This window comes from Phalaenopsis equestris, unplaced genomic scaffold (genome assembly GCF_001263595.1).
Source record: "Phalaenopsis equestris unplaced genomic scaffold, ASM126359v1 Scaffold000633, whole genome shotgun sequence".
Taxonomy (NCBI): Eukaryota; Viridiplantae; Streptophyta; class Magnoliopsida; order Asparagales; family Orchidaceae; genus Phalaenopsis; species Phalaenopsis equestris.
The window spans coordinates 89302-114482 of NW_018165073.1; the positions used below are offsets into that span (position 1 = coordinate 89302).

At 34.7% G+C, this 25181-nt stretch overlaps 1 protein-coding gene across 1 annotated transcript in view; it reads right to left on the bottom strand.

Annotated features, from left to right (window-relative positions):
* Nucleotides 1-286: 286 nt before the first annotated feature.
* The window catches only part of LOC110030032 (uncharacterized protein At1g32220, chloroplastic), a 52769-nt gene continuing 27874 nt past the window's right edge, over nt 287-25181 (bottom strand). Inside the window, exons 4-10 of the mRNA XM_020732569.1 lie at nt 20714-20769; nt 20572-20627; nt 16546-16639; nt 16264-16343; nt 3870-3912; nt 1200-1291; nt 287-575 (exon numbers count right to left, since the gene is read on the bottom strand). Coding sequence (XP_020588228.1) covers nt 402-575; nt 1200-1291; nt 3870-3912; nt 16264-16343; nt 16546-16639; nt 20572-20627; nt 20714-20769 — 595 coding nt within the window. The 3' untranslated portion in view covers nt 287-401. The remainder of the gene's footprint in view (nt 576-1199; nt 1292-3869; nt 3913-16263; nt 16344-16545; nt 16640-20571; nt 20628-20713; nt 20770-25181) is intronic.

Here is a 25181-nt window from a genome sequence, read left to right on the forward strand (position 1 = left end):
TTAAAAATAGCAAAGGATTTAACCGGTTAATTTAAGCGATGACTTATAAGCTAAAAATCCTATAAATATGTAAATAAATAAATAACAAAAGCAAATTTCAAAGCAAGAATTCAAGGATTAACAATCTTCTCGAATCATTTATGTATGTCTTTGTATTGTCCAGTATCTTTCCAAGCAATCTTGGAAAAACAATAAATTTATCTAAACAGCAAATATATAAAAAAAATTAGTAATTTAGTAATAAAATTAATTTCATATGAAAATAAATCATCTCAATTAGGAGCACATGAGTAATTATTGATTACTCAATCTGACCAAAGAAAAAAAAAAATACACATATTATATTCATATAATCAATTACATGATTCATTATTCTCATTATGCCAGATTCTGGAAAAAGATCACTTCTGCTCGCTGAAGCGAAGGATGCCATGGACATCAACAATGCCCGGAGGGAAAACCTGATCTGTTGCAGCTCTTACAGCAACTTTTGCTACAGCTGTTGCGCTTACTGGTGGAGTGAGGAGAGGGCCAACAATTGGGACCTTATTGAGTGGCTTCGCATGTTGGAGGATCTGCAGCATATCAAATATAATTAAACTGAAAACCAAAAAAATAGGAGAATTGAAAAAGTATTTCAAACAAAGGGTAAAAATGGTGATTCAATTTGAGTTATCTCAATTTCAAAGTTCAAAAGTGAAGTTGGAGGCTTTAACCATCATAAAATAGAGCATGTGATGTGAAATTTTGTTGACCAGATTAAGTAAAAATGCAAACTATGAAAACATGTTTCTAGAGATTAAAAAGAGACAAAAAAAGGAAGTTTTTTTTTCCATTAAAATAAGAGAATATAATGCATGAAATACTAACTAAATTTTTTAAGTTTAAAATATGCATATTTATACATACATACCACACAATTCTTGTGCATTTACATATCTAAAACCCAAACATTATTACTATTTAAATGCATAGCACCAAAATTCTTAAAATCATGAAAAATATCACTATTACTTGCATTTTAAAATTTTAAAAGTGAAATGCATAGTTTCATGCATAAATTTATGGCACCAAAATATTAGAAATGTAAATATGAAAGTTTAGGTGTCAGATATGTACATACATGAGATTTGTGATGTTTCCCATAATATGTTTGTATAAAATATAAGTATAATACATGAATTTGCTATGGGTTATACCATTTCAAGTGGAGAGCCGATAACCCCTAAGGGTATCTTCATGCCCCCAATTTGGCGAGTCCCATATATGAATCCTGGCCTAAGAATCACACCTGCAAAAAAGAAGTTCATTTATCAGATAGATGACTCCGTTAGCCTAGAAAGAAAATCGGGTATATCACAACTTGTGCATGTGAACACAATGAAGATTCAGATGGAAAAGGACGCTTGGCCATGGAATGAGAAGAAACAAAAGATTATTAATGAAACAATAAGTGCTCTTAAAAGTTTACAGTAGTTAAATACTACAAAGATTCACAAAAAGCGCTCTTTAAGAGGTCATAGAAGTTAAATACTACCAAGGTTCACAATGACTAAGAAACTTATATGTCTAGAAAAGAAAATGGTGAGAAAAATAAAATTATGATTTTTTAAGATTTATTTAACATGCTTGATACTTGGAAACAAAAAAAGAAAAGATGAAAAGAAAACAAATAGATAGAATAAGAAATGAGAGATCAAAAAATTTTATTCAAGTTAGATGTATCATATGCGATGATAATAAATTTGTAGTTAAAGAGAAAAATATCATAAAAAAATGAAAATACTTCAAAAATTAATGAATGGGAGTTTTAAAGAGAAGATTTTTTTGTAAAAGAAATGTAATGAAAAATTGAGGTATTTAAGAGATTTATTCCAAAGAAATAGTAAAGTGGAGTATGCACTAATTAAAAAATGCATAAAAAAAGACAGATTCAAATAAAATACTCTAGAGATTTAGACATATAAATGATATCGTAGTGGTCAAGTTAAAATTATTTTAGTGAAATTTTAAAGACAAATGATGTTAAATGATTGGATAATCATTTGGTAACGATATAGAATAACTAAAGTATTGTAAGATGTCAAATAGACAATGAAACAATGGGAGAGGAAAACGGATGAAATTGGGATTCATAAAGTAGTCCCCACAAGGTCAGAACAAGGAAAGCGACTATGATTTTTTTCAGATAATGCTGTGAAAATGTCATCTAAAATGTAGACTAAAAGAAAGCAATGTAATCACAATATAGTGAAGCCTCAATCAGTACTGATGCATGCGGATACAAGAATTATTGAAGTTCAAATGAAAATGAAAATGCTCCAGTCTCCACAATCACCATGCTACTTATTACTAAACAGTAAAACAATATATCAATCTTACGGAGGAAATACGTGCAACATCATCCCCCACCCCCTCTACACTCATAAGGAAAAAAAAAAAAAAAAAATATATATATATATATATATAGAAATCATCCATGACGCTTACTGCTGCATATACATTTAACCATTTGGTCTAATGCAATTAATCCACCAAATCTATTGGTACAATTCCTATATTTTTTATTTTACCATGCTTTATAAACAGGAAAAAGACTTTAGACTGACAGATGGATGGATGGAATTTTTTATTTTACCATGCTTTATAAACAGGAAAAAGACTTTAGACTGACAGATGGATGGATGGAGATACATACATATAAACATGCATATAGACAGATAGACATACATGCATACAATGAACCACTGAAACTTTCTAGAAAAGGCCAATCTTTCAAGTTTCGACCAGCAAATTTGAGGACCACACAGCATCACTCCATTACCATAGTTCTTCAACAACAAGATTACTTGGACTATGGTTATGTGAGTTCAACTATCTGTTCTCAAAGGTCTTTCTTTAGTTTAAATAGAAAATGACTTGCAAATCAACTGAACCCAATTACCTCTTTCCCACTTGCTACATTTTTCAGTTTCTCATATACATAATCAGTCTTTTTCTATTATCATTCACACATTCACTTGGGAATCTCCATAAAATATGGTGACCCCCATAAGTTTGTTATCATCAGAAAGAAATGTATAAGAAAAACAATTTTAATATTTTATCTTACAAATTTTCTCAAAAATATGCGAGGACAGAGTGAGAGCGAGGGGAGAGACGGAGTGTAGTTTGAGTAGAGACACAGTTTTTTGGAATAAATGGACCCAACACAATGTAAAAACAGAAAAGAACTTGATAAACATTTCAGGGCAAGTATGTCATTACATAGAGCTTTGGTTTCTCGAGAAAACTTTTCACAAGATTTGGAAATAATATGCAACTTTCTATAACAAAAAGGAACTCCATTTCTCAAAATAAAAAGGGTCAATTTGCATAACATCAAAAGTATAAGAAATTTGCTTATCATAAAGAAAAAGTAAAAAAACATGAAGTCAATCATGAAGGGGTCGTTTCGGATCACTCTTGATTTTTGTTTTTTGTTTTTTAATTTTATTATCTTTGTTTATGTTTTGATTTAAAACAAAATATATTTGGCATGATATAACATGTTATGTTGTATTTCAAAGCACTCAAAATCACTTCTAGATGTTTTAAGTGTTTTTAAAAATGAAAAAAAAAAACATACAAAAAATACACTAAACAAATAAACAAACATATTTTTAAAACAAAACAAAACCAAAAATAAAAAACAAAAACAAAAGTGATGCAAAACAAGCACTAAACTACAGCACTACCAAGAACTCATTATTTTAGTTTCAAGGAGCATATGCTCAAACCATTAGGTACATTTATAGTTCAAAATATAAAGGCAAACATCCTTGAGTCATCATTTATGGATTAGCTAAGTTTAGATCAAGTAAACGGACCTCCATAAGTAAATTTTGATAATAGTTCCGCTTCAGCAGCTCTCTGCATCATTTATAAACAAATATTGTTATAAAATGCAATTACGGTAGAAAATCATGCGCAAAAGATTTAATTTAATATAGCACAACAACCAAATAATATCTTCAAGAAAACATGTAAGGAAAGCAAAAAGTTGAGATCCTTAGTTCACGGTCAACATTCACTTCTTTACTACATGCCATTGTCCCCTCCCTTCCTCAAAGACTCAAATAGATAATTAATATTTTCTACCTAAACAACTAAAAGGTCATTTCCAAGATCCTTGAAACAAAAATATTTTTTAAAGGTGATCAAATCATTTCCTAAGAGAACATCATATAACTTATTAAAGCCGTCTTTAGTACATGATGCACAACATCTTAGGGTCTAATTCATTTTAAATGTATTTGAATTTCATTGAATTTGAAAAAAATTCAAATACACATATGCATGTAAAGTGTTGCTTGCTACCAAAGCCCGCAGCCAGCTGCCACAGTCTGGCGACAGCAGCCTCCACTCACTGTCTGCCACTAGTTACCATCCACCACCTCCTCCCTCTGTAGCCCACCACCACCTCCCCCACTATAGTTGCATGCCCACCGCAGGCCACCGCCGCCCGTTGCATGCATGCGGCCGCCAATGCTCGTTGCCTGCATGTGGTTGCCCGCAATTGTCATTGCCTCCTGTTCCCCGCCCATTGTTGCCAACAACCACTCCCACGCCACTAGCAAACATACAACCTTCACTGACCCTCAGTCATCACCAAAGTTGAAAGACTATCGCCAGTCGAGTACCGCCACCGCCTCCTACCATAGACTGTCGCTTGCTATTCACTGTTGCCCGTCGGCCAAGTATTTTATATTCATTTCATTTTTCTACAAACTTAAAAAAATATGTGGAGTTCTACATTCATTTTACATATAACCAAGCAACATCTTAAAGTATTTAACGTAATAAGTATTACCTAGTATATATATGTTAAAACCTAATCACTTGAGCTTATTCTTTCTCATTTATCATCCGAACAGATAACTAAAAGTAGGGTGTGAGGTTAAGGCCATAAAGGGAGGCAGGGGAAGGAAATTGAAAGCTTAGCTTTGAAGTGATTCTTTTAATTTTTCATAATTCTTTTAGCATATCTATCTTAGCTTGAAATTGGTAGATGTTAGAGCTTTAAAAAGAGAAATCATTTTGAGGTCAAAGGATATTGTTGAGGTTGTTGTTGATTATATAGTAAGTTAGTAAGTTAGAAAATTATTAAGATATGAGAAATCTATATTTCTTAGATGTGTATAAATGATCAATGTTTCATGGTCAGCAATGTGAGAAAACTCGTCTGCTTTCCTATCTTCAATTCATATAATATAATCTCTGCACTAAGGAGCAAAAACATCCTAGTCATAGGTACATAAATTCTTATAACTATTTCAAACTTGCAAGTACTTAATGTAATAGATAGTTCTTCATATTGCAAGAATATATACTAATGTCCACCCATTCATAATTAAAATTATCACATATAATTATATATTATGCAAAGCATTTGCTTAAATTATTATAAGCATGCTATTATTTTATTAATATTTATATATATATATATATTAAAAATAAAATAAATTGCAATTATAAGTTATAATAAAATGTTTGCATAATTTTCGCCATTTGGGACACACACTCAACAAAACTTTATTTCCTAATTTTGAATATTTACTAATAAAAGTTCTCTTAGGATCGTGTAAATACTAATAAAATGTCATAATATGAAATATAACTATCTCCAATTCTAATCATTGTACATCTTAAGCTCTTTTTCATAGCATTTCCATAAGCTGCATCCTTCATTGCTATGTTGCCTAAACAATTGATATAATTCTCTTTCTTCCGTTACCATATATTTTTTATAATTGTAGCCAACTTTGCTAATTTGTTTTTTATTAATGTAGCTAACTTTGCTAATTTGTTACAACTCAACAAATAATTTTCATTGGTATAGCCTTCATCATGGAATGAGTGTATTGATTTCCTTCTCTATCTTTTTATGAAAATAATCACAATTTCTCTCAATGGATAACAATATTAATATCCACATACTATTAGGTTGAGTTCTCATGCAATTAAGGAATGCAATCTAAATCAAATGAAAGTTACAAAAACATCCCTTCATTATACTAGTGTAGTGAAAATAAACTATCAAAAGTGATCAATATTGGTTTGTACGTTCTTAAATGTAAAAAAAATTGAGCCATTTACAAGACATAAAAAGACAAAAAGCTTACTAGGAACTCCTGAAAAATATTTATAATAGATATTTTGGTACATTATCACCAAAGGATTATCATGAGTAGTCATTCAAGAATTATCAGGCCAGCATTAACACAGAACACATCCATTCTTTCAATAGAAACAACGAAAAATAGTTGCTTCAATTCAACCAGCTGAGACCCACACTCACCAAGGCTTCTGGCATCATTCCTTCCTCTTTGCAGATACTGCATTAATCAATGGGTTCCTTATTGCACACTCATCATCTATGAACAATTATAAGCATTCTGCAATTATTATTTTGTTTAATTATTAATTAGTGAATTATTGTAATTATTCTGTATTAATACTCTGTGATTTTATATGATTTATTAAAATCTCTACTAGGATTGTATGAGAATTGCAAAATGTTGAAATAAGAAAGAACAAAACTCATCAATTCTGTCCCATTCTTGTTAATTATATTTTGAAGCATATTTGCGATAAATAATGTTTGTATTTAAATATTCAATGATAAAAGATGTCGTGAAGTTAAAAAAGGTCATCATGTAGGGTAGGTAGATAATGTAATATTATGAGCAATACAAGAAGATGAAATAAGCTTCTATGAGAGAAAATTTATTCCCAACCTCTTGACATTGATTGGTTGGATAAATAAAAAATGTTAATTGTGAGTTAAATCTGGGCCCTGTTGAACTTTACAATGTTAAATGACAGGAGTGACAGCCTTAAAATAATTAGTTGTTTGAATCTGAAACTACCCACTATCTTATGACAGTCAATGAAGCCAGATATTCAGGCATAACATATTCTAACGCTATGATATCATAAAAAATGAAATTAGTAAATAAGGTTATGATGTGACAGACAGAATAATCGCAAGTACACTTAACTAACATTGCGCATATGATAATAACACACTTAACAATTATATGAGCCGTGTATTCAGATAAGTTGGTTGGGCATCTGCTTGTCAGTTGTAAGTCCCCTCTGGTCTGAGGTTCGATTCCCTCCGAGTGTAGGTATGGTACTCGAATTATTAGGCGCATGAGGGACGACTGGGGCACGTATAATAGCCTTCGACCATTCCTTTAAATATATGTATGTATATATATATATACATACATATATTTAAAGGAATGGTCGAAGGCTATTATACGTGCCCCAGTCGTCCCTCATGCGCCTAATAATTCGAGTACCATACCTACACTCGGAGGGAATCGAACCTCAGACCAGAGGGGACTTACAACTGACAAGCAGATGCCCAACCAACTTATATGTATGTATGTATATATATATATATATATATGTATGTATGTATATATGTATATGTATGTATATATATATGTATGTATATAATGGACAATGCGGGCGCTCTGCTAGGGTTTGGAGCTAAGGGCAATCACGCAGCGATTTGGGGATGCTGATGGCGTGGTCTCCTTCTCGACGGCCTTTCTTTGGTGAGATCTTTCTTGCTTTATGGTTTTGACTTCTCCCTCGCTCTTGGTTTCTTCTCTCGACTTCTCTTTTTCTCTACGGGTTTTGCCAAATGGCAAAGACGTATGCCAGGGTCATTGTGGTGGTTTCTTCCTCTGGGTTTCCTCTGAAGTTTGCTTTTCCGTCTTCTTTTCACGAATCACTTGTTCTCAGTGGGGAATACAGTTTCATTAAATATCAGGGACGTAAGGGGGAGAAGTGTTCGCTTTTTCTCTCTGATTCTGAAAACTCTATTCTCGCTCTGCTTATCGTTTCCATCTTGTTGGTAAGTTCTTTCATGGGCTTCCGAAATATGATTTTTTGATGAAGAACTTTTATCTTTTGAAATTATCGGGGGGTTGGAACATTGGAGCTCTGGACAACCGGCATATTCTGATCCAACTCTCTAACGAGGATGATTATGCTAAGTTTTTTGCACGTATAACTATTCATTTTGGTGATATTTGGATTAAGGTCCTTAAATGGACAACGGAGTTTGACCCTAAGACCGAGCTTCCTATTATTCCTGTCTGGCTTAGACTTCCAGGTCTGAAGGTGCATTTGTTCAATCACGACGAAATTTTGTTTATAGAATCACGAAATTTTGTTTTCTATAGCTGCTATGTATGGTAAACCTTTAATGCCCTTTAATTTAACAAGTAATTTAACAAGACCCTCAATGACTAGAATTTTAAAAGAGCGGGATGTTACCTTACCTTCTTCGGAGGAGGTTTGTGTTGAATCTAGTCATACTGGTTATTAGCAACAGATTTTGCTTGAAAAACATCCTCACTACTGTTTGCATTGTAGCATGTTTGGTCATGATTCTGATAATTGTTTCCATTTGCACCCCGAATTGAGGAAATTCCCTGCTGGTCGTGTGGCCTCTGCTGAGCAGAAATCTGCTCTTCGAACTAACATCTCTGAACCGGTTATTCAGTCTGTTGATGCCTGCGTGGGTCCTGTTGATCTGGTTGCTCCCTGTTTGGAGGCAACTAGTGTGGCTCATCCCGTGGAAGTAGCAGCTGATGCAACTTGTGTGGGTCCTGTTAGAACTGATGAAAATGTTGAACCTATTTATACACCTGAACCAAAACCCGAGCCACATCCCACTCAGATACCTACTGTTTCACTTAATCAAATTGAGGCACTTGATCCCCCACAAGCAATCACTCATCCTTCTACTTCTGTGGTTACTCCATCACAGTCGGATCAATCCTCTTTAGCTGCCTCTGCTTTAGAATCTGAATGGCAAATTAAAAAATATAGTAGGAAAAGAGGGAGAAGGAAATCTGAACTTCCAAATATGACACAGGTAAACAATATTGATGTCACGTATAATTCGGAGAGCGAGCACTTGCACTTTCCCCCTAGGCTTGCTAGGTGGGAGGGTGTCATGAGCCAAAATGTTTAATATTGTGGTGTGGAATATTAGATGAGTGGCGGACCCTCACTCCTTTAATCGTTTAAAGCATTTATGTAGGGTCCATAAATTTGACATTTTTGTTCTTTTGGAACCTCTTGTTTTGATCCATAAAGAGAACATCATTAAAAAATTCAAGGGTTACATGCATTTTTGTAATGTGAATAACAAAATTTGGCTCTTTTGGCGGAAAGATATCACTCTCAGCATCATTGATAATAATGTGCAATACGTTCTTATTCATTATTGGTTGGAAAATTGTTTTGGTTGGGCTACGTTTATTTATGCCAGCTCTCTTTTAAGGGATAAGCTTCTTCTTTGGCAGCAACTTACTCGTATGGGTGCTTCTATTACTGAAAATTGGTTCGTCGGTGGAGATTTAAATATGATTATGCCGCCATCCAAGAGATGGAGTGGTGTTAAGGTTGACACAAGTCTTATGAGGATGCTGACCTTTATGATTTAGGCTATTCAGATCCTCCTTACACTTAGCGGCGGGGTTTTCTTATGCAAAGATTGGATAGATTTCTGGGAAACTCAGCATTTTTGGGTTACTACAACATTATTCATGTCAAACATCTTAATCATGCTACATCAAATCATAATCCCATTTTGCTTAGCTTGGCTTTTTATTCCAAACCTTATCGTTATCATTTTAAATTTCTCCATGTTTGGGCTTCTCATTATACTTTTATTGATTTGATTAAGCAGACTATTCTAGATGGAGTGGTAACCCTTGGTTCATTTTGTGACAACTTCATAAGAATGTTGTTTCTCATTTAAAGAGATAGAACATTGATACTTTTGACAATGTTCACTCTAGGGTTTTGAAGGGCCGACAAAGAGGTTGACTCTTTAGAAGCTCAGTTGATTGACACTTCTGATCTTATGGCCAAGTTAGCTGATGCTCATCACACTCTTTTGGAGGAAATCTTCATTGAGAAGGATTTTCTTAGACAGAAAGCTTGTGACAATCATTTCAAGAACGGTGCAGAAACACCAAGTACTTTCATGCTACCATCAAACATTGTCGTAACATAAATACCATTATTAAGATTGTCACTGAGGAGGGCTCTGTTCTCACCGATATTGACCAAATTGGTTCCAATGCAGCTGATTATTTCTCTTCTCTCTATGCTGATACTCTACCTGTCACTGATATTATTTCAGACTTATTTGAGGATCAGAGATACATGGTTCCTCCCTCTCTCTGTCCGACTCCCCTACTGAGTTGGAGATTTTTACTGCTATTAAAGATATTAGCTCTCAGAAAGCTCCTGGCCCAGATGGTTTCACTTCCGTTTTTATATTTCCTGCTGGAACATTATTAAGAACAAGGTGGTACTTGCTATCCAAAGTTTTTTTCAGGGTGATGATCCTGGAAAGTATTTCTCTGCCGCTCTGATTGTTCTCAACCCTAAATCAAATGAAAAATCTCATTGGAAGGACTTTCGGCCCATCTCTCTAACTTCTGTTATATCTAAAATTATTAGTAAACAGATAGTAGCTCGTCTCCAACCTCACCTACCTTCCCTTATCTCCCCTCATCAGTCGGCCTTCATTAAAGATCGTGATATTTCTGATAATATTCTGTTGGCACAGGAAATATTACAGGATCTTGATAAAAATTGCAGGGGTGGCAACCTCACCTACCTTCCCTTATCTCCCCTCATCAGTCGGCCTTCATTAAAGATCGTGATATTTCTGATAATATTCTGTTGGCACAAGAAATTTTGCAGGATATTGATAAAAAATGCAATGGTGGTAATCTGATTATCAAATTAGATATCAAGAAAGCCTTTGATACCATAAATTAGGATTTCATTATCAACATTCTGAAAGCTAGGGGTTTCAATACCTGTTTTTGCACTTTGGTTAAAAGATGGTTGACTAACAACTTTTACTCTGTGTTAGTTAATCGAAACTCTTATGGCTTTTTCACTGCATGTCATGGCATTAAACAGGGAGACCCCCTTTCCCCTATTATTTTCATTTTAGTTTTTGACTATTTATCCAGGATGCTTAATCATTTTCAGTTTTCTCATCCTCACGCACCGTTCTCTCATAAAGCGAAAATGATGGTCTCACACCTTGCTTATGCAGATGACATCATAATTTTTGCTAATGCATCTAAACTCGCTATAAAACAAGTGATGGAGCTTTTACAAGATTTTCAGAATTGCTTTGGACTTCGCTTTAATTGTGAGAAGTGTCAGATGTTTTTTGGCAAGCAGGTTAAACAATATCCTATTCAATGGGGAGTTACATATACTGATTTTCATCATGCCTCTCTCCCTCTTAAATATCTTGGGGTCAATTTGATAAGGGGAAGGAGGAAACAAATTCATATAGATGATGATATAGATAAAATCAACCGTAAAATTAATGATTGGAGAAATGTTTTTTTTCTACTAGGGGCAGAATCTCTTTGCTTTCTAGTGTTCTTCAGAGTATTTTACTATATGCTTTGCAAGTATTCAATCCCAAAAAAAGGTCTATTAATGAGATGGAGAGGCTTTTTAATAAATTCCTATGGGTGGGGAATGGTGCAAAGAAAATTTGGGGCACTTGGCACAAAGTTTGTAAGCCTAAAAAGGCTGGAGGGTTTGGTTTTAAGGCATTAAAACATAATGTGGAAGTAAACCTTTTCAAACTTTGGTTTAAATTCAGATTGGGCTCATCTCTTTGGGCCTCCTTTTTGCATAAAAATATTGTGCTCAAACTCATCCTTGGTTTCGTGAAAGGTTGGTGATTCTTGTATTTGGAAAGCTGTGGTTAATGCTAGAACCACTGCTAATGATTTCATATTTTGGGACATATGCGATGATAATATTTCTTTGTGGAATGATAATTGGGGGTTGTCACATAACTCTGATTATTCACACTCTCTTCATCCTAATTCCTTATTGGTCTCTGATTTCTTTATTCATGATGGATAGGACTTCTTCAAATTGTGTTCTATTGTGGGGGAACAAAATGCAAAACATATTCTTACTATTCTTATTAAACCTACACGAAAGGATCTCCCCATGTGGAAAAAAAACAATTCTCAATCGGTTTGCAAACTTATTTATGACAATTTACATTCACACCGTGATTGGTTACGGGGAAAATGAATTTGGCATAAACTTTTATCTCCCTCTATAACCATTTTCCTTTGGCAAAACCTCACTTCTTTAATACCTATTGATGATATTCTTAAGTTAAACGGCTTAAAAATGGCCTCGAGATGTCATATGTGCAAAATGAAGGAGGAAGACATGAGACACATTTTCTTTGAATGTGCTTTCTCTTTAAGAGTTAAGGATATGCTTGGTGCACATTTCAGTTTTTCTTGGATGCAAGAGGCTCTTTAAACAAATATTTATGGCAATGAAAAGATTTTGATATCTGTAAGGAGGGGTTTCCCCTTTACTAGTCCTTTGGTTCCTTTGGAACTCCAGAAACAGTTTTAAATACCATACTTCTCCCCCACTGCTTCTATGACTGTTGCTTATGTGATTGCCTATTACAATAAAGCCTTAAGGGCTGGTTCTACTCAGGTTCAGGCTTTAAAGCCCCTCGGCTCATTAGGTGGGCTCCCCCCTCACCGAGTTATGTTAAATTAAATGTGGATGGCTGTTGGCATCCTGATTATGCTGCGGTTGGGGGGAATATTTAGAGATTTTGAGGGTAGGTGTCTTTGTTTTTTCACCTCTCCTGTTGTTGCTGATAATCCATTAGAAACAGAATGCTGGGGGTTTTTTTTGGCATTAATGGTGGCTAATGTTTTCAATTTCATAGATTAGAGGTGGAAATGCATTCTAAAATGCTCTATAATATTCTTTTGGGTACCTCTCCTCCCCTCTGGGATATCTTTTGCACTTTTAAAAGTATTTTAATTTTTATGGCTGAAAAGCAACTTGAGGTAAACTGGAAATTCATTCATAGAGAGGGTAACTCCCCTGCTGATTGGCTTGCCACGGGCTTGCCAAGCATGCAAGGGAGGTCTATCACGTTGGTATCCACCCCCCTGCTCCTCTTAGAAGACTCCTCATTTGGGATAGCTTAAATCTGCCACATGTCCGTTTTTAATCATTTCCGCTTATTGGCTCTAAGGAGGAGCTGCTTTCGGTTTGATGGACTGGGTCTACATTTCTCCTCTTGCGGGTTTTATATTTTGCTGCAGATCAAGTTTAGTTTTCTGTTTCCCTGTTCCTGACTCCTGTTTACTGTTTTGATCTCACGGTTTTTACTGGTTTTTCTCTGCCCGTGGAGATGATTTTGGAGAACTCTGCTAATATGAAGACACTTTTGTACCTGATTTCTACTTTACTTTTCAAGTTACTTCTTAAGCAACACAAGATCACAGACTTACTTATTTTTTGACCTTTTGGTTTTTTTTTTTTGGGTATACCTGTATTTTGAAGATTCTTTTTTGTGTGAGTTGTACTGTGGGGATAGAAACCCCTAGGGGTGTGTCAATTGTATTTTTTGGGTTTCATAGACGGGGATCCTCCCCCTCCCTTTTCTTGTACCATATTTTTAAATTAACACGTAGAGAGCCACCGTTGTTCTTTCCTCAATATATATATATATATATATATATATGTCGGAAGGGCCTATTGTTTAAGGGTTTCGGGGTTTCAGACGCTATCATCTTCCAACTAGTCTTCTAACTACAATCTGAGCTATAAGGTTTCATCGATTGTGGAACCATTTTCTCGAGAGAAGGAGAATGGATTCAAGCAGCAGACATTCCCGCAAGTGGAGAGCCAATAGGGCCATCTCTTCGTCTTGGTAGTTTATCACCCGACTCTCGAAAATTTTACGGTAGACTTGGGTTAGTTCTTCCAATACTGCATTTCTTTTGGGGTTTGTTGGATGCTTTGTTCGCCGCTACTGCGATTTTTGTGGTGAGGTGTTTGTTGGTTGTACTCCCACATCGGGGTGTTATCCTTGCCATATCTTCTTGGTGTTTTTGCGGTTTCTTGTTATTCTGATTTTATGACAGCTCTCTCATCTTCTTTTGTGACTGAACCTACTCCGAATGTGGGCAAACCATCCTATGCTGTAGTGGTTGACAAAGACCGTGCTCCTTTTGACCTCGGGGATACTTCAGTTTTTCCGCAGCAGATGTATCACGATTCATTTGTTGGACATGAAAATTGTACCTTCATAAAAAAGCAAGAAAAAAGGGGGGCAAACCAGCATTAATTTTTTTTGACACTAAAATGTCAACCCGTGCTAAAAATCATAAATTTACACTGTTTGGAAAGTTTCAATTGGGTCACCCTAAGATGGAGATTATCAGGAAAGTGTTTGAAAATTTCAAGTTAGTTGGGGGCTGGAAGGTGGGTCTCTTTGATGAAAGATATGCTATGATACAACTGAGTAAAAAAAAAGACTATGCAAGGATATTCTTCGTAAAATACATCTAAATTGAGAGGGAAAACATATGAAATTGCTTAAATGGTCCCCTGACTTTGATCCAAATCAAGAACCTCCCATTGTGCCTACATGATTTAAATTACCTGGACTCAAGCTTCACTTCTTCAACCATCAAGTATTTTATGCTATTGAGGCTATTCTTGGAAAACCAATGAAGTTAGACATCTCTACCTTTAATCTGTTAATGACTTCTATTGCAAGGGTTTTAATAGAGGGATATTATACTTCCAGATGTAGAAGAAATCTGGCTTAGCACTGCTCACAATGGTTACAGACAACAAATCATTATGGAACAAAGACCTTACTACTGCAATCATGGTAAAATGTTTGACCACACACATGATAAATGCTTCAGATTACACGCAAAGTTGAAATCTAATATTCCAATACAACTGGATATAGATGATCCTATGGATGAACAATATGCAAAGAAACCATCTATTCTTGACATGTTATTTCTGACAGTGCAGTTTTAGAACAAAACGCAAAGGAACCCATGATTCCTCAACATGTGAATTCTACTAGTAATACCAAAGAGACAACTTTAGATCCCGCAACTTTATTGGAACCTGTTGGTACAAATGTTAATCAGACAAATGAGTTGTTTGTTGTTCCCATTTCTCACAATGGAAGCATTGCTACATAGCCTGATATTGCTCCAAGTGAACCTGATGAGAACCCACCTTTATGCAAGTCTATTGAGACCCCTGATCCCTCTCGTTTGGTTGTATTGATAGTTCACCATAATGAGTTGACACCACTTATTGTTGTTGGGGAAGGTACTCATGCATGTATTGATAGTTCACCATAATGAGTTGGCACCACTTATTGTTGTTGGGGAAGGTACTCATGCATTGAATGAATGCCAAGATTAACGTGAGCTCTCCACTGAAATCAATCAGTTGAATCAACAAGTGGAAGATGAATGACAGGTTTATAAATCCAAGAAGAAGAAAAAAAGAATGTCTCACCTCCAGAATCTACAGGATAACTTTTGATCGTCTTAGGTGGAAGCTCCCTTCACATTTTGTTGTTGGACTCCATTCCTAGAACCAGGGGGAGGGGAGAAGCAAATCCTCCCATCATGATTGATAGTTTTGCTTTGCTTTTGAGAAATTTGTCTATGCTACTTTTTTGGGGCATACATGTACATTTTGCCTATTTTGAGTAATGTATGTCTTGTGAGTGGGCTCTTAGCACCCGCTCACTAAAACCTTTGTATCCTCTTTTTCATTAATGAAAATTTTATTTTGGCGTTATATATAATTTTGCCTCGCAAAGTCATGCATTTGTCCACTCCAAAATGCATGTTGTTGTCCTCATGTGTAGGTAGATTTTGTGTTTTGTGTTCAAGCGAGATTCACAGAATATTTTTGCCACTTTGCATAGATCATCTTGTGAACTGTCATAGATTTGAGAGACTCAATGTCGATTGAATAATTTTAGATTTGATGTTTTTGTCGTCACATTTACTGTTTGTTGCCTCCGTCGGATAACCCTTGGTAGATATTTTTAGTGCGAACATAGAATTATGATAATTATATTGAGGTTAATAATTGTCAGTCTATACTTCAAGCTTATGTAACACCATAAAATGTGCAATTGCATGCTCTTTCAATAGGTGAAATTACAATAACAAATGTAAAATATATGAAATTACACCTTACAAACTATATTTGTTGTAGTCGAATAACTACTCGTAAACATCTTTAGTTTCATGCACTTCTCTACATTGCAATACATGAGCATAAAGGTATAAAGTAACAATAAGCAAAGATTAGTACCTTCCCGTCATAATAGCCCTGCAATAAATAATTTACCAAACCGAAATCAGCAGCTGATATATACACGAATCTTTTGACATCTACAAGCAAGAAAAAAATACTTAGCCATACATAGGCATAAGATCATCATTCAAACATTCCAGAACACAAGTACAAAATATAGCGTTTCAACTGCCCTTTCACACATGACAAATTGACAACCAAACAAAAAGTAACAAAATAAAAAAAACCATGACCTAATGATTATATTTATGAAATGGTAGAACATAAATAATCAAATACCTTGCTCTGCGGCAGTTCTGATAGCATTAATGTTTGCAGTCCCATTAATCTTGTACATTTGAGAATATGATCCAAAACCTCCAACACAAGATATCTGCTTCATCAAATACTATGAGATAAAGCGAGAAACAATCTAATTTTCTTAGGAATTTATTCAGAAAGTTCCAATCAACTCGAAAGCCGATTTAAACTACAATATTAAAAAGTTTTCTCAAGTTAATTGTAGAAACATGAAACTAGGTGCAACTGCGGTTGGAAAATAGAAGAAACAATATGATCAAATCCTATTTCTTCTTAATCCTAGAGTTCCATGTCAAAAGGAATATATAATGAGAAATGATAATACAAGACGTTACTTCTACCAAATTGGCTACAGATTTTTATGATGGGCTCATTTGATATTCTTAATCCACTATTTAAAAAATTATTCAAGCCACATTTTAAGCTGTTGATTTGAGACCCTGAATGAACCCACATTTTAAGCTGTAACTCAATACCCAACTTAAACCATAAAGCCTTCCAAAAAATAGCTAAAAAACTTTGCATTTTTATCTAAAGTGATAGCAAATTGAACCTTTCTCAATAGTGCTAACCTAAAATGTAGACTGTAGGTTCGAAGATCCTGAAACCTACTTAGGGTCCTGTGCCTAGTATCAGCTACTCAAACTTATTGTCTTCTAGAACAACCAATGCTTGTCTAACTAGTGCTTCTTCAAAGACCCACAAAAAGATAGTCGTGATATTATATTATCAAACTACCATTTGGTATATCCTATAAACTGTGATCATATCTCCTATCTTCAACCAATATAAGGAATAAATTTGAGTGTGCTTCTGTGCATCCGGAATTAAATAGCTGATCATTAAGGTAAATACCATATTTTTACAACTACCTGCATAAATGATAAGTTACACACATTTTCCTTTATGGTGCAATGGGATTGATTAAAGTTATAGCATAGCCATTGTTGCTCTCTTTGTCAAACAACTAGCATCACTTCCTCCTCAGTCGGGAGCTGACACTCCACTCTAATATCCTTACTTTCTCCTGTGTCACGATTCATTTCTTCAACTGCTCATCATTCAGTAAAAATATCACCCTCCTACTTGCGAAATCAAACAAAATGTATCCAAAATCACGACACTTAAAACATTTTTTATCTAAGAAGGGTTTGGGAGTGCTAGTGATCTCCATCTTTCTCCACTTTGGGCTAGTTTCTCCCCAAGCACGGTCATCTTATGAGCGCCAATGAGTATACTCATACTGTTTAATCCTAGGATTGAGCTATATATGTAAGATGTGGTGATCACCTAATGAATTACTACTCCACCATTAAACTTAAAGTTTATACATCAAACATAAACTAATAAGATTGCAGTTGTACCACAATAAATTGCTTCAGTTCTCCAAGATATCTCATCATTATGTGTTTCTCTAATTCCACCAACACATATTTCCGTATGAGTTAATCAAATTCAGTTGTGTATTCCTCCACGGAATAATTTCTCTGGCACAGGTTATGGAGTTTTGTGAATATGCCTTGTTGGTAATATTAGGGGAGGTATTTGCACTACAAGTCTCTTTTCATCTTAGACCATGTGGTGATCTTACTCTTCTCTTAATACTATTGAGGTTCTTCCACCATAAGAAAGTATTATTCCTAAGCTTGATGATCCCATTGTTGAATACTATTGAGGTTCTCCCACCATAAGAAAGTATTATTCCTAAGCTTGATGATTATCAATTTAACTCTCTTCCCTTGAGAAATATTTTTGTACCAAAAACTTCGTTCTAATGTTTGGAGTCACTCAATAAATTCATATGAATCCAAACATTCATTAAAATCAAACAAATCAATCTTCACTCAAAAATCATAGTTTCTCCTCCGATCCGATAATCTATGTTAAATTGTTGGGGTATTGGTTCTTCATTACAAAAAACCTTCAGATATCAGGGATTCACTTCCTCCTCGCCGTTGTGACTATGGGTGACCTATCCAACTTGTCTCTTCTCATAAATGACAAACTTTTTATGAGCATCTCGTTACGATTTTTACTTGGTTGCATGGCATCTCTTTCTTCCAATTAAAATTTTGGCTAACAAGGATTTAGTGGTTTAGGATTAGAGTTAGAGTTAAGGCTAGGTACATGATATGAGAATATATTTTTTGTGAGGGTATTAGGTTAGATTATGTGTAGTTTTAGTTTGAAGCAAGGAAGACAAATCCCAGAAAATTTATGGTTTATCTGGTTCTAATACCAAATCATAGTAATCTAGGGTTGTTAGACAGCATGCGATTGCCCAGAGAAGGGTTAGAATGATGTAGGATGTGTAACCGGAGTGGAAACAATGATGTTGATAGATGAATGGTGAAAATTGTTGTAGGATAGCAGGTTGTATGATAGGAAAGCAGACTGACGACTTTTCGAACAAAGAATAGCAACACTAGTAGTGAAGCAGCGAGGTACGGATGATGAGGAGTATCCACCACCAGCTTTCTTCAATATACATAAAAAATCAATTGAAAGCGAAAGGCTACATTACTCCTAAATGGAGAAAAAATCTAAAAGTAAACACAAATTATCACAAAATCAAGACAAAAATTGTTTAGAATCTAAACAATCAATTGAAAGCGAAAGGCTACAATACTCCTAAATGGAGAAAAAATTTAAAAGTAAACACAAATTGTCACAAAATCAAGACAAAAATTGTTTAGAATCTAAAAAGAAACAATATATTGTACCCAATTAAAATAAATCCTAATAGTAATTAAAACAATATTAAATAGGGGCTCACATTGGTTAGCAGCTACACAGCAGGCGAGAGAATCCCTCAATAGTAAGTTTAATGAGGTAGTATTGCGCCCAACCCATCCCGCGATCTCGCTTCTCTTGTGTAAGCGTGATTGTGAAATCCTGCAGCACTCACTCTCTCTCTCTCTCTCTCCCTCACTCTCTCAAATGTACTCGAGTGTGGTCTTAAATTATTAAAAAATAAAACAAGGGTGTATTTGAAATTGCATGAATTGCCTGCTTTTAAATACATATTTTATGTAAACTTGCTTATTTCTTATAATTCAAAGCTTCCAAAATTATAGAAAAAAAATCATAAAATTGTGCATTATGTCTAGAATATACAGGTGAAAGTAATTTACACAATGAACATTGGACGATTCCAGAAAATTCTCTAGTACAAAAAACATAATTCCTTATGAAAGACATCAAATAAATAACCTCCCATTTCACACCCACAATGCCCTTAAAAATAAGAAAACATATTCATAAATTAGAGCATAGAATACACTAAAATATAACAAAGAAGGTTTGTAAAATCAAACATAAAATGAGCTTAAAATTTCCTTTTTGTGCTTATAGAAAAAAGGAAGGGGGTATAATTAATATAAAAAAATAAAACAAGAAGGTGAAATCCTTTCTGTGCTACTTCTTCCTAAGCAATTGTGGAACTTTAAACCAAGCCTACTTTTGCATAAGTAGTTTAAAATAGAACAAGACATTTTGACCACATTAACATCAAGGTCTATTCTATGTATAAATTGTAATGCACAAAACTCACACAGCTAACTAAGCAGCTTATGAAGCCCATGTAGGCACATTTGTGCTAGTCAGCAAAGCACCAGAGCTGGAAGCAATCATGAATCAAGGTGTTTGGTAATTCTCACAGCAGTGTTTTTCTAGTGATATGAAAAGTTTATACCGATTTTGAAATGGAACGTGATGAGCAAATCAAGCATGGGTCAAAATTCTCTAGCACCAGCTACAGCTAGCACCAGTAACGCCTTATCTCAACAATATCAAAGACAACCTTAGAAGAAACTGTAATCTAACCTTACAATTTGCATTCCTAGAAAGTATAAAGTAATTCATTATTTGATATCACAAAACAATAGTTCCCTCATAGCAATGTTCTCATTTTATTTAAATTAAATTGACATCTGTTATCATACATGCAAACATATTTAATAGACCAACCTATGAATTGATGTAAGTAGATAATCATCCACTTACCACAGAACTGACATCATTCATGACATCCTTCAATGAATCAGGGACAAGAAGACTTCCTGCATAAGAAAAAAGCATAAGGTTTCAGTTTTCTATAAATATGCATGGAAAGAAATTACAATGCTATTTGCTCTGACAAAACAACCTTGGTGCCAGACAACACTATCAGCCCAAGATTCCCGGATGGATGATCGTCCAGATCTAGGAAAAAAGTTAGAAAAGAAATAATGTCAATATTCATTAACATCTCCCGTTTAATTTGAAATTTACCGGGCATTTCCTAAATGTTGAACAATTGCAGCAGAAATAACTAAAAGAACTTTTCAGATAAAAAAGATGGCATTACTTGTGAGCACTATAAAAAGAGGCAATGTCTGCAAAAACCAACATATATGAATACACTATATATACTTCTAAAACTTCATTCAACTCCAAAGACGAGCATAAAAATACCAAGCTTATTAAAATAGATGATAAAACTGCAAATCATACACATCATTTACAGGGAATGAGAAAAGTTAAAGTGTACAATGGATACTACATCGGGGAAAAAAAAATGAGTATTAGCATCTACAACTACAATCCAAAGCTGCAGTAAATTAGCAATAAGGCTTGATGACAACCCTACAAGGATTAGCGATGAGCACAAACTAAGCCCTCATCCTTAGCTATAAACAATTTTTTATTTTATTTTATTTTATGTTTTACAAAGAGATGCTAGTGGAAGTTCGTCCACCATTAGAGTTCTCCATGCATGTGCAGCACTCCCGGCGATACCTGCCGCTAGAGCTTCACACAGCTTTGTCTGTGTAAGCAAGGTGCAGCTTTTGTTTGCACGATGTTCTCGAATTAGCCTGCAACGATGGCGCTCACAAGGCTTGGTGTTTTATCTCTTTATAATGTTTTTGTGCGGACACTGTTAGAGTACATGAGTCTTTTCTTTTCGGCATGCAACGTTGTTCACCCATTCTCGTCCAACATGAGGTGCAGGGTCTTTGCAATGCTTTATTTAGCTTTGTTGACATTGATATCTCAACGACCTGGCTCCAAGAGCTAACCGCATCGTGGTGTCCTCTCTTCTACCACCGGTGATTAATTTTAGCTATCTCTCATAAGTTTGTGGTCATGCAAATTGAAGCACCCAATTTTGATAAACAAGTAAAATTTTAACAATTTTAAAATATACCGAAATTTTGCAACCCTAAAAATTTAATTGAATCAATTTTTTAAAATTATACGTATCAAATTGATCAATATGATATATAACACTATATATTTATGAATATAATAAGAGTTATAAAAGTAATAAAATGTTGACTTTATTAATTAAGCATTCAATTAAATCCTTAATCTCATATTACTATTTCCACCGACTCTTTTCTGCGATTCTCGGTCATTGGATGCAATCAAAGGCTTGGGATTAATCATGAGGGTGAATAAAAGCATGGGAAGCTTCAAATTCCATTCCCTTCTCTATAAATATCTAAATTTCGTGTCTAGAGGTTTTCGACAACATTGCTACCATAGCAGAAGCAATATGCACACACAACATAGAGCCTTAGCTCAACGGCTAGAGGTTCCAGCGAAATTTTGGTAAGAAAATTCATTTTTTATGATATTCCGGACATTCTTTTCCTTTCTTATGTTTCTATTTTGAGGTTTGCAACGAACCGGTTTGCTTTATTGTTTTCGATTGCTATAGCGAGAGATGAACTTGTGCAGGAGACTATGAAGTTGGTTTATGGACTGTAGTATAGGCAATTAAAAGAAAAGCAGCGAAGTAAAGGGAAGGTTAGAAAGGGGGAGGGGTGTTTTGGTAATTGAAGTAATTTATAGATATAATTTATGCAAGGCAACCCATTCGAGCTTTATGTGAGTTAAATTAAGACGTTGGAGAAAAAAATTATGAATATCCTAAGACGTTTATGAATTTCAGATTGTTCATACCATGTAGCGAGCTTGAAAACTCTTCATAAGACTGTTATGTCACATCAGATGAAATAATCATGTGTTAACTCAAGAAAAATAATTCTAGGTAGATTTCCATGTGATTATGTGTTTGATACTATTGCATCTAAAATTTTTTACATATTGTGAATGAATACATGCATTGAATGTATGAATGTAAAATTGATTAGTCACTTATGATACCTACAATTTTACAATGTTATGAATATGATGAACACATTTATGAATTCATTGCTTGCAAGTATTCATTTACTATGCCTATGCTGAATGTTTGTTACAAGAATTATGATTTAATAAATATCACAAGTGATGTTATATGTAAACTACTATATGAATAATTGCATGTACAGATGAAAGAGAACGATGAAATTCTATTCAAATAGAAAAGAAACTACAGAAATTGTTGAGATCAGACGAATATAGAATGTATATAATCATTGGTATAAGAGAGAATATTGATAATTGTTATGTTGGAAGGGGACCTTTAATGTAACATTCGGGCTGAGTGACAACCCATGACATGACATGGAAAATAGTTGATCTCTATACAATTACAAGTAACATTCCTATAATTAGATTGATGACTCTTATGAATATGCTTATGATTATACATGAATGGATGAAATATATATTTTCTAGAGTAATCGTGATTTTCTATATTATATACATTTTTCTTTTTTATGTTTTGTGTATTTTATATGATTATAACATATTGTGAAATGTGTTGTGAATATAACAAGAGTTACATATGAGCGTGCAAGTTGTTTTTTTCCCTCTATAAAATCTTATTTTAACATTGATTATTTTCTTAAGATTGTTGAAATTCATTCTACGTTGTTAACTTTTAGAAAGAGGTAAATAGCACCGAGATAAGCAACAAAGAGTGACTTGTACAACTTTTGCATTCATAGCTTTGGGAGCTCGTATAGGATTTTGACGTACTTTTATTACATTTGATTTAACAGCTCTGTGTATAAATAAATATATATATATATATATTATTAATATTATTATTATTATTTTTTTTTGGGAAAGAGCATCTCGTAGCTCCCTACGTGTGAATATAAAATAAGAGTACAAAAATAAGGAGGGAATAAGGATCCCAAAAAACAAAAAAAACCTAGGAGTTTCTTTATCCACGTTACAACTCCACACTAAAAGAATAAAAGTAAAAAAAGTGTACCCAAAAAAGGACAACAAGTCCAGTATACCAAAACAATTGTTTACCCCACAAAAAGATGTACACCAAAAAATTTAAAAAGAACACAAAAACAAAACAAAGAGCTCCAAGCGGCATAAAAATCACAAACATCAGCTTTCCACGAGAAAACCTGCAGTAATAAAGGCCAGAGAAAGAGAGAGGACCCGTGAAAGTAGAGATTAAGTTAATGAAGCCAATAAAACTCGTAAACTCAGGTGCAAAGGCTGACACCCAAAAAAAGTACCACAAAACCCAAAAGTAGGTACCACCATAAGTACCTGGTGAGTGGCCAAAACTGCCCCAACCGAGAGCCACTGTAGTAGTAACAGAGATGTAAGGACAACCCCATTGATATCCAATGCCAAACCATACCACGAAATAGATAATAAAGCTAAGAGGAAACATCCCGACGTACATATGGGGCATCAATCGTGTCACCACCCAACAAAATGTTTAAAGGAGGGGGGGATCAGATCCCACCCAATAGTTATTAGAGGCGCTACCCAAGCTAGCAAGTCAGTTTACGGGTTGGTTTCCCTCCCGATAATTGAAGCTCCATAGGACATTTATATTAGTAATTAAGCATTTAATCCTTTTAATATAATAGAGGATGTCCCAAGGTGCCTCGACACCCTTGGCAATAAAGTCAACCAAGATGCGATTATCAAATTCAAATATAATAAATTGTCATCTAAGAGAGTGCACTATCATGACAACCATCAAAATAGCCAGAGCCTCCGACCATCAAAATAGCCCGAGCCTCCGCCTTCAAAGGAGTATCAACGTAAAATGGGGAAGAAAAGAAGATAATACAGTTCCCTGCACAATTTCTAGCAATACCCCCGCAACCCGCATTGCTAAATTTCCAACTCCCATCAGTGTTTAAACTTTATCCAACCCCTAGGAGGTGACCTCCATCTCTCCAAAACAGAGAAGAGGAGATCTCCTCTCAGCCATAACCGCAGGCCCCATAGCCAAAAAATTAATTAATGCCCGAAAAGAAGCTTTGTTTAGCATTACCCATTCTCCAAAGTTTATTAATGTAGGCAATAATATTAGTAAAGACCATTATATTCTGAATGGCTTTACCCTCATGTATAAAATCATTACGAGCCATCCAAATAAACCAACATATAATATACGGGTAGACTTGCAACAAATTTTTCTATTTTCGATCCAGATTGCAAATCATAATGGTAAGTAAGAGATTCCGCTCTGGATTCACAATAACACCAAACCACATGCCAACATTCCTCCAAATGTAAATTGAAAAGGGGCAAGAAAAGAAAATATGGTCAACAGTCTCCTACGCCGAGTTACACAAACAACAACGTGAGGCAAGTCTCAACCCCTTCATTTTTAAGATATCATCACAAGGAATAAAAAAATGGAAAATCCGCCAAGCCAGGAAAGACAGAGGGAGTTAAAACCCAACTCCACACCC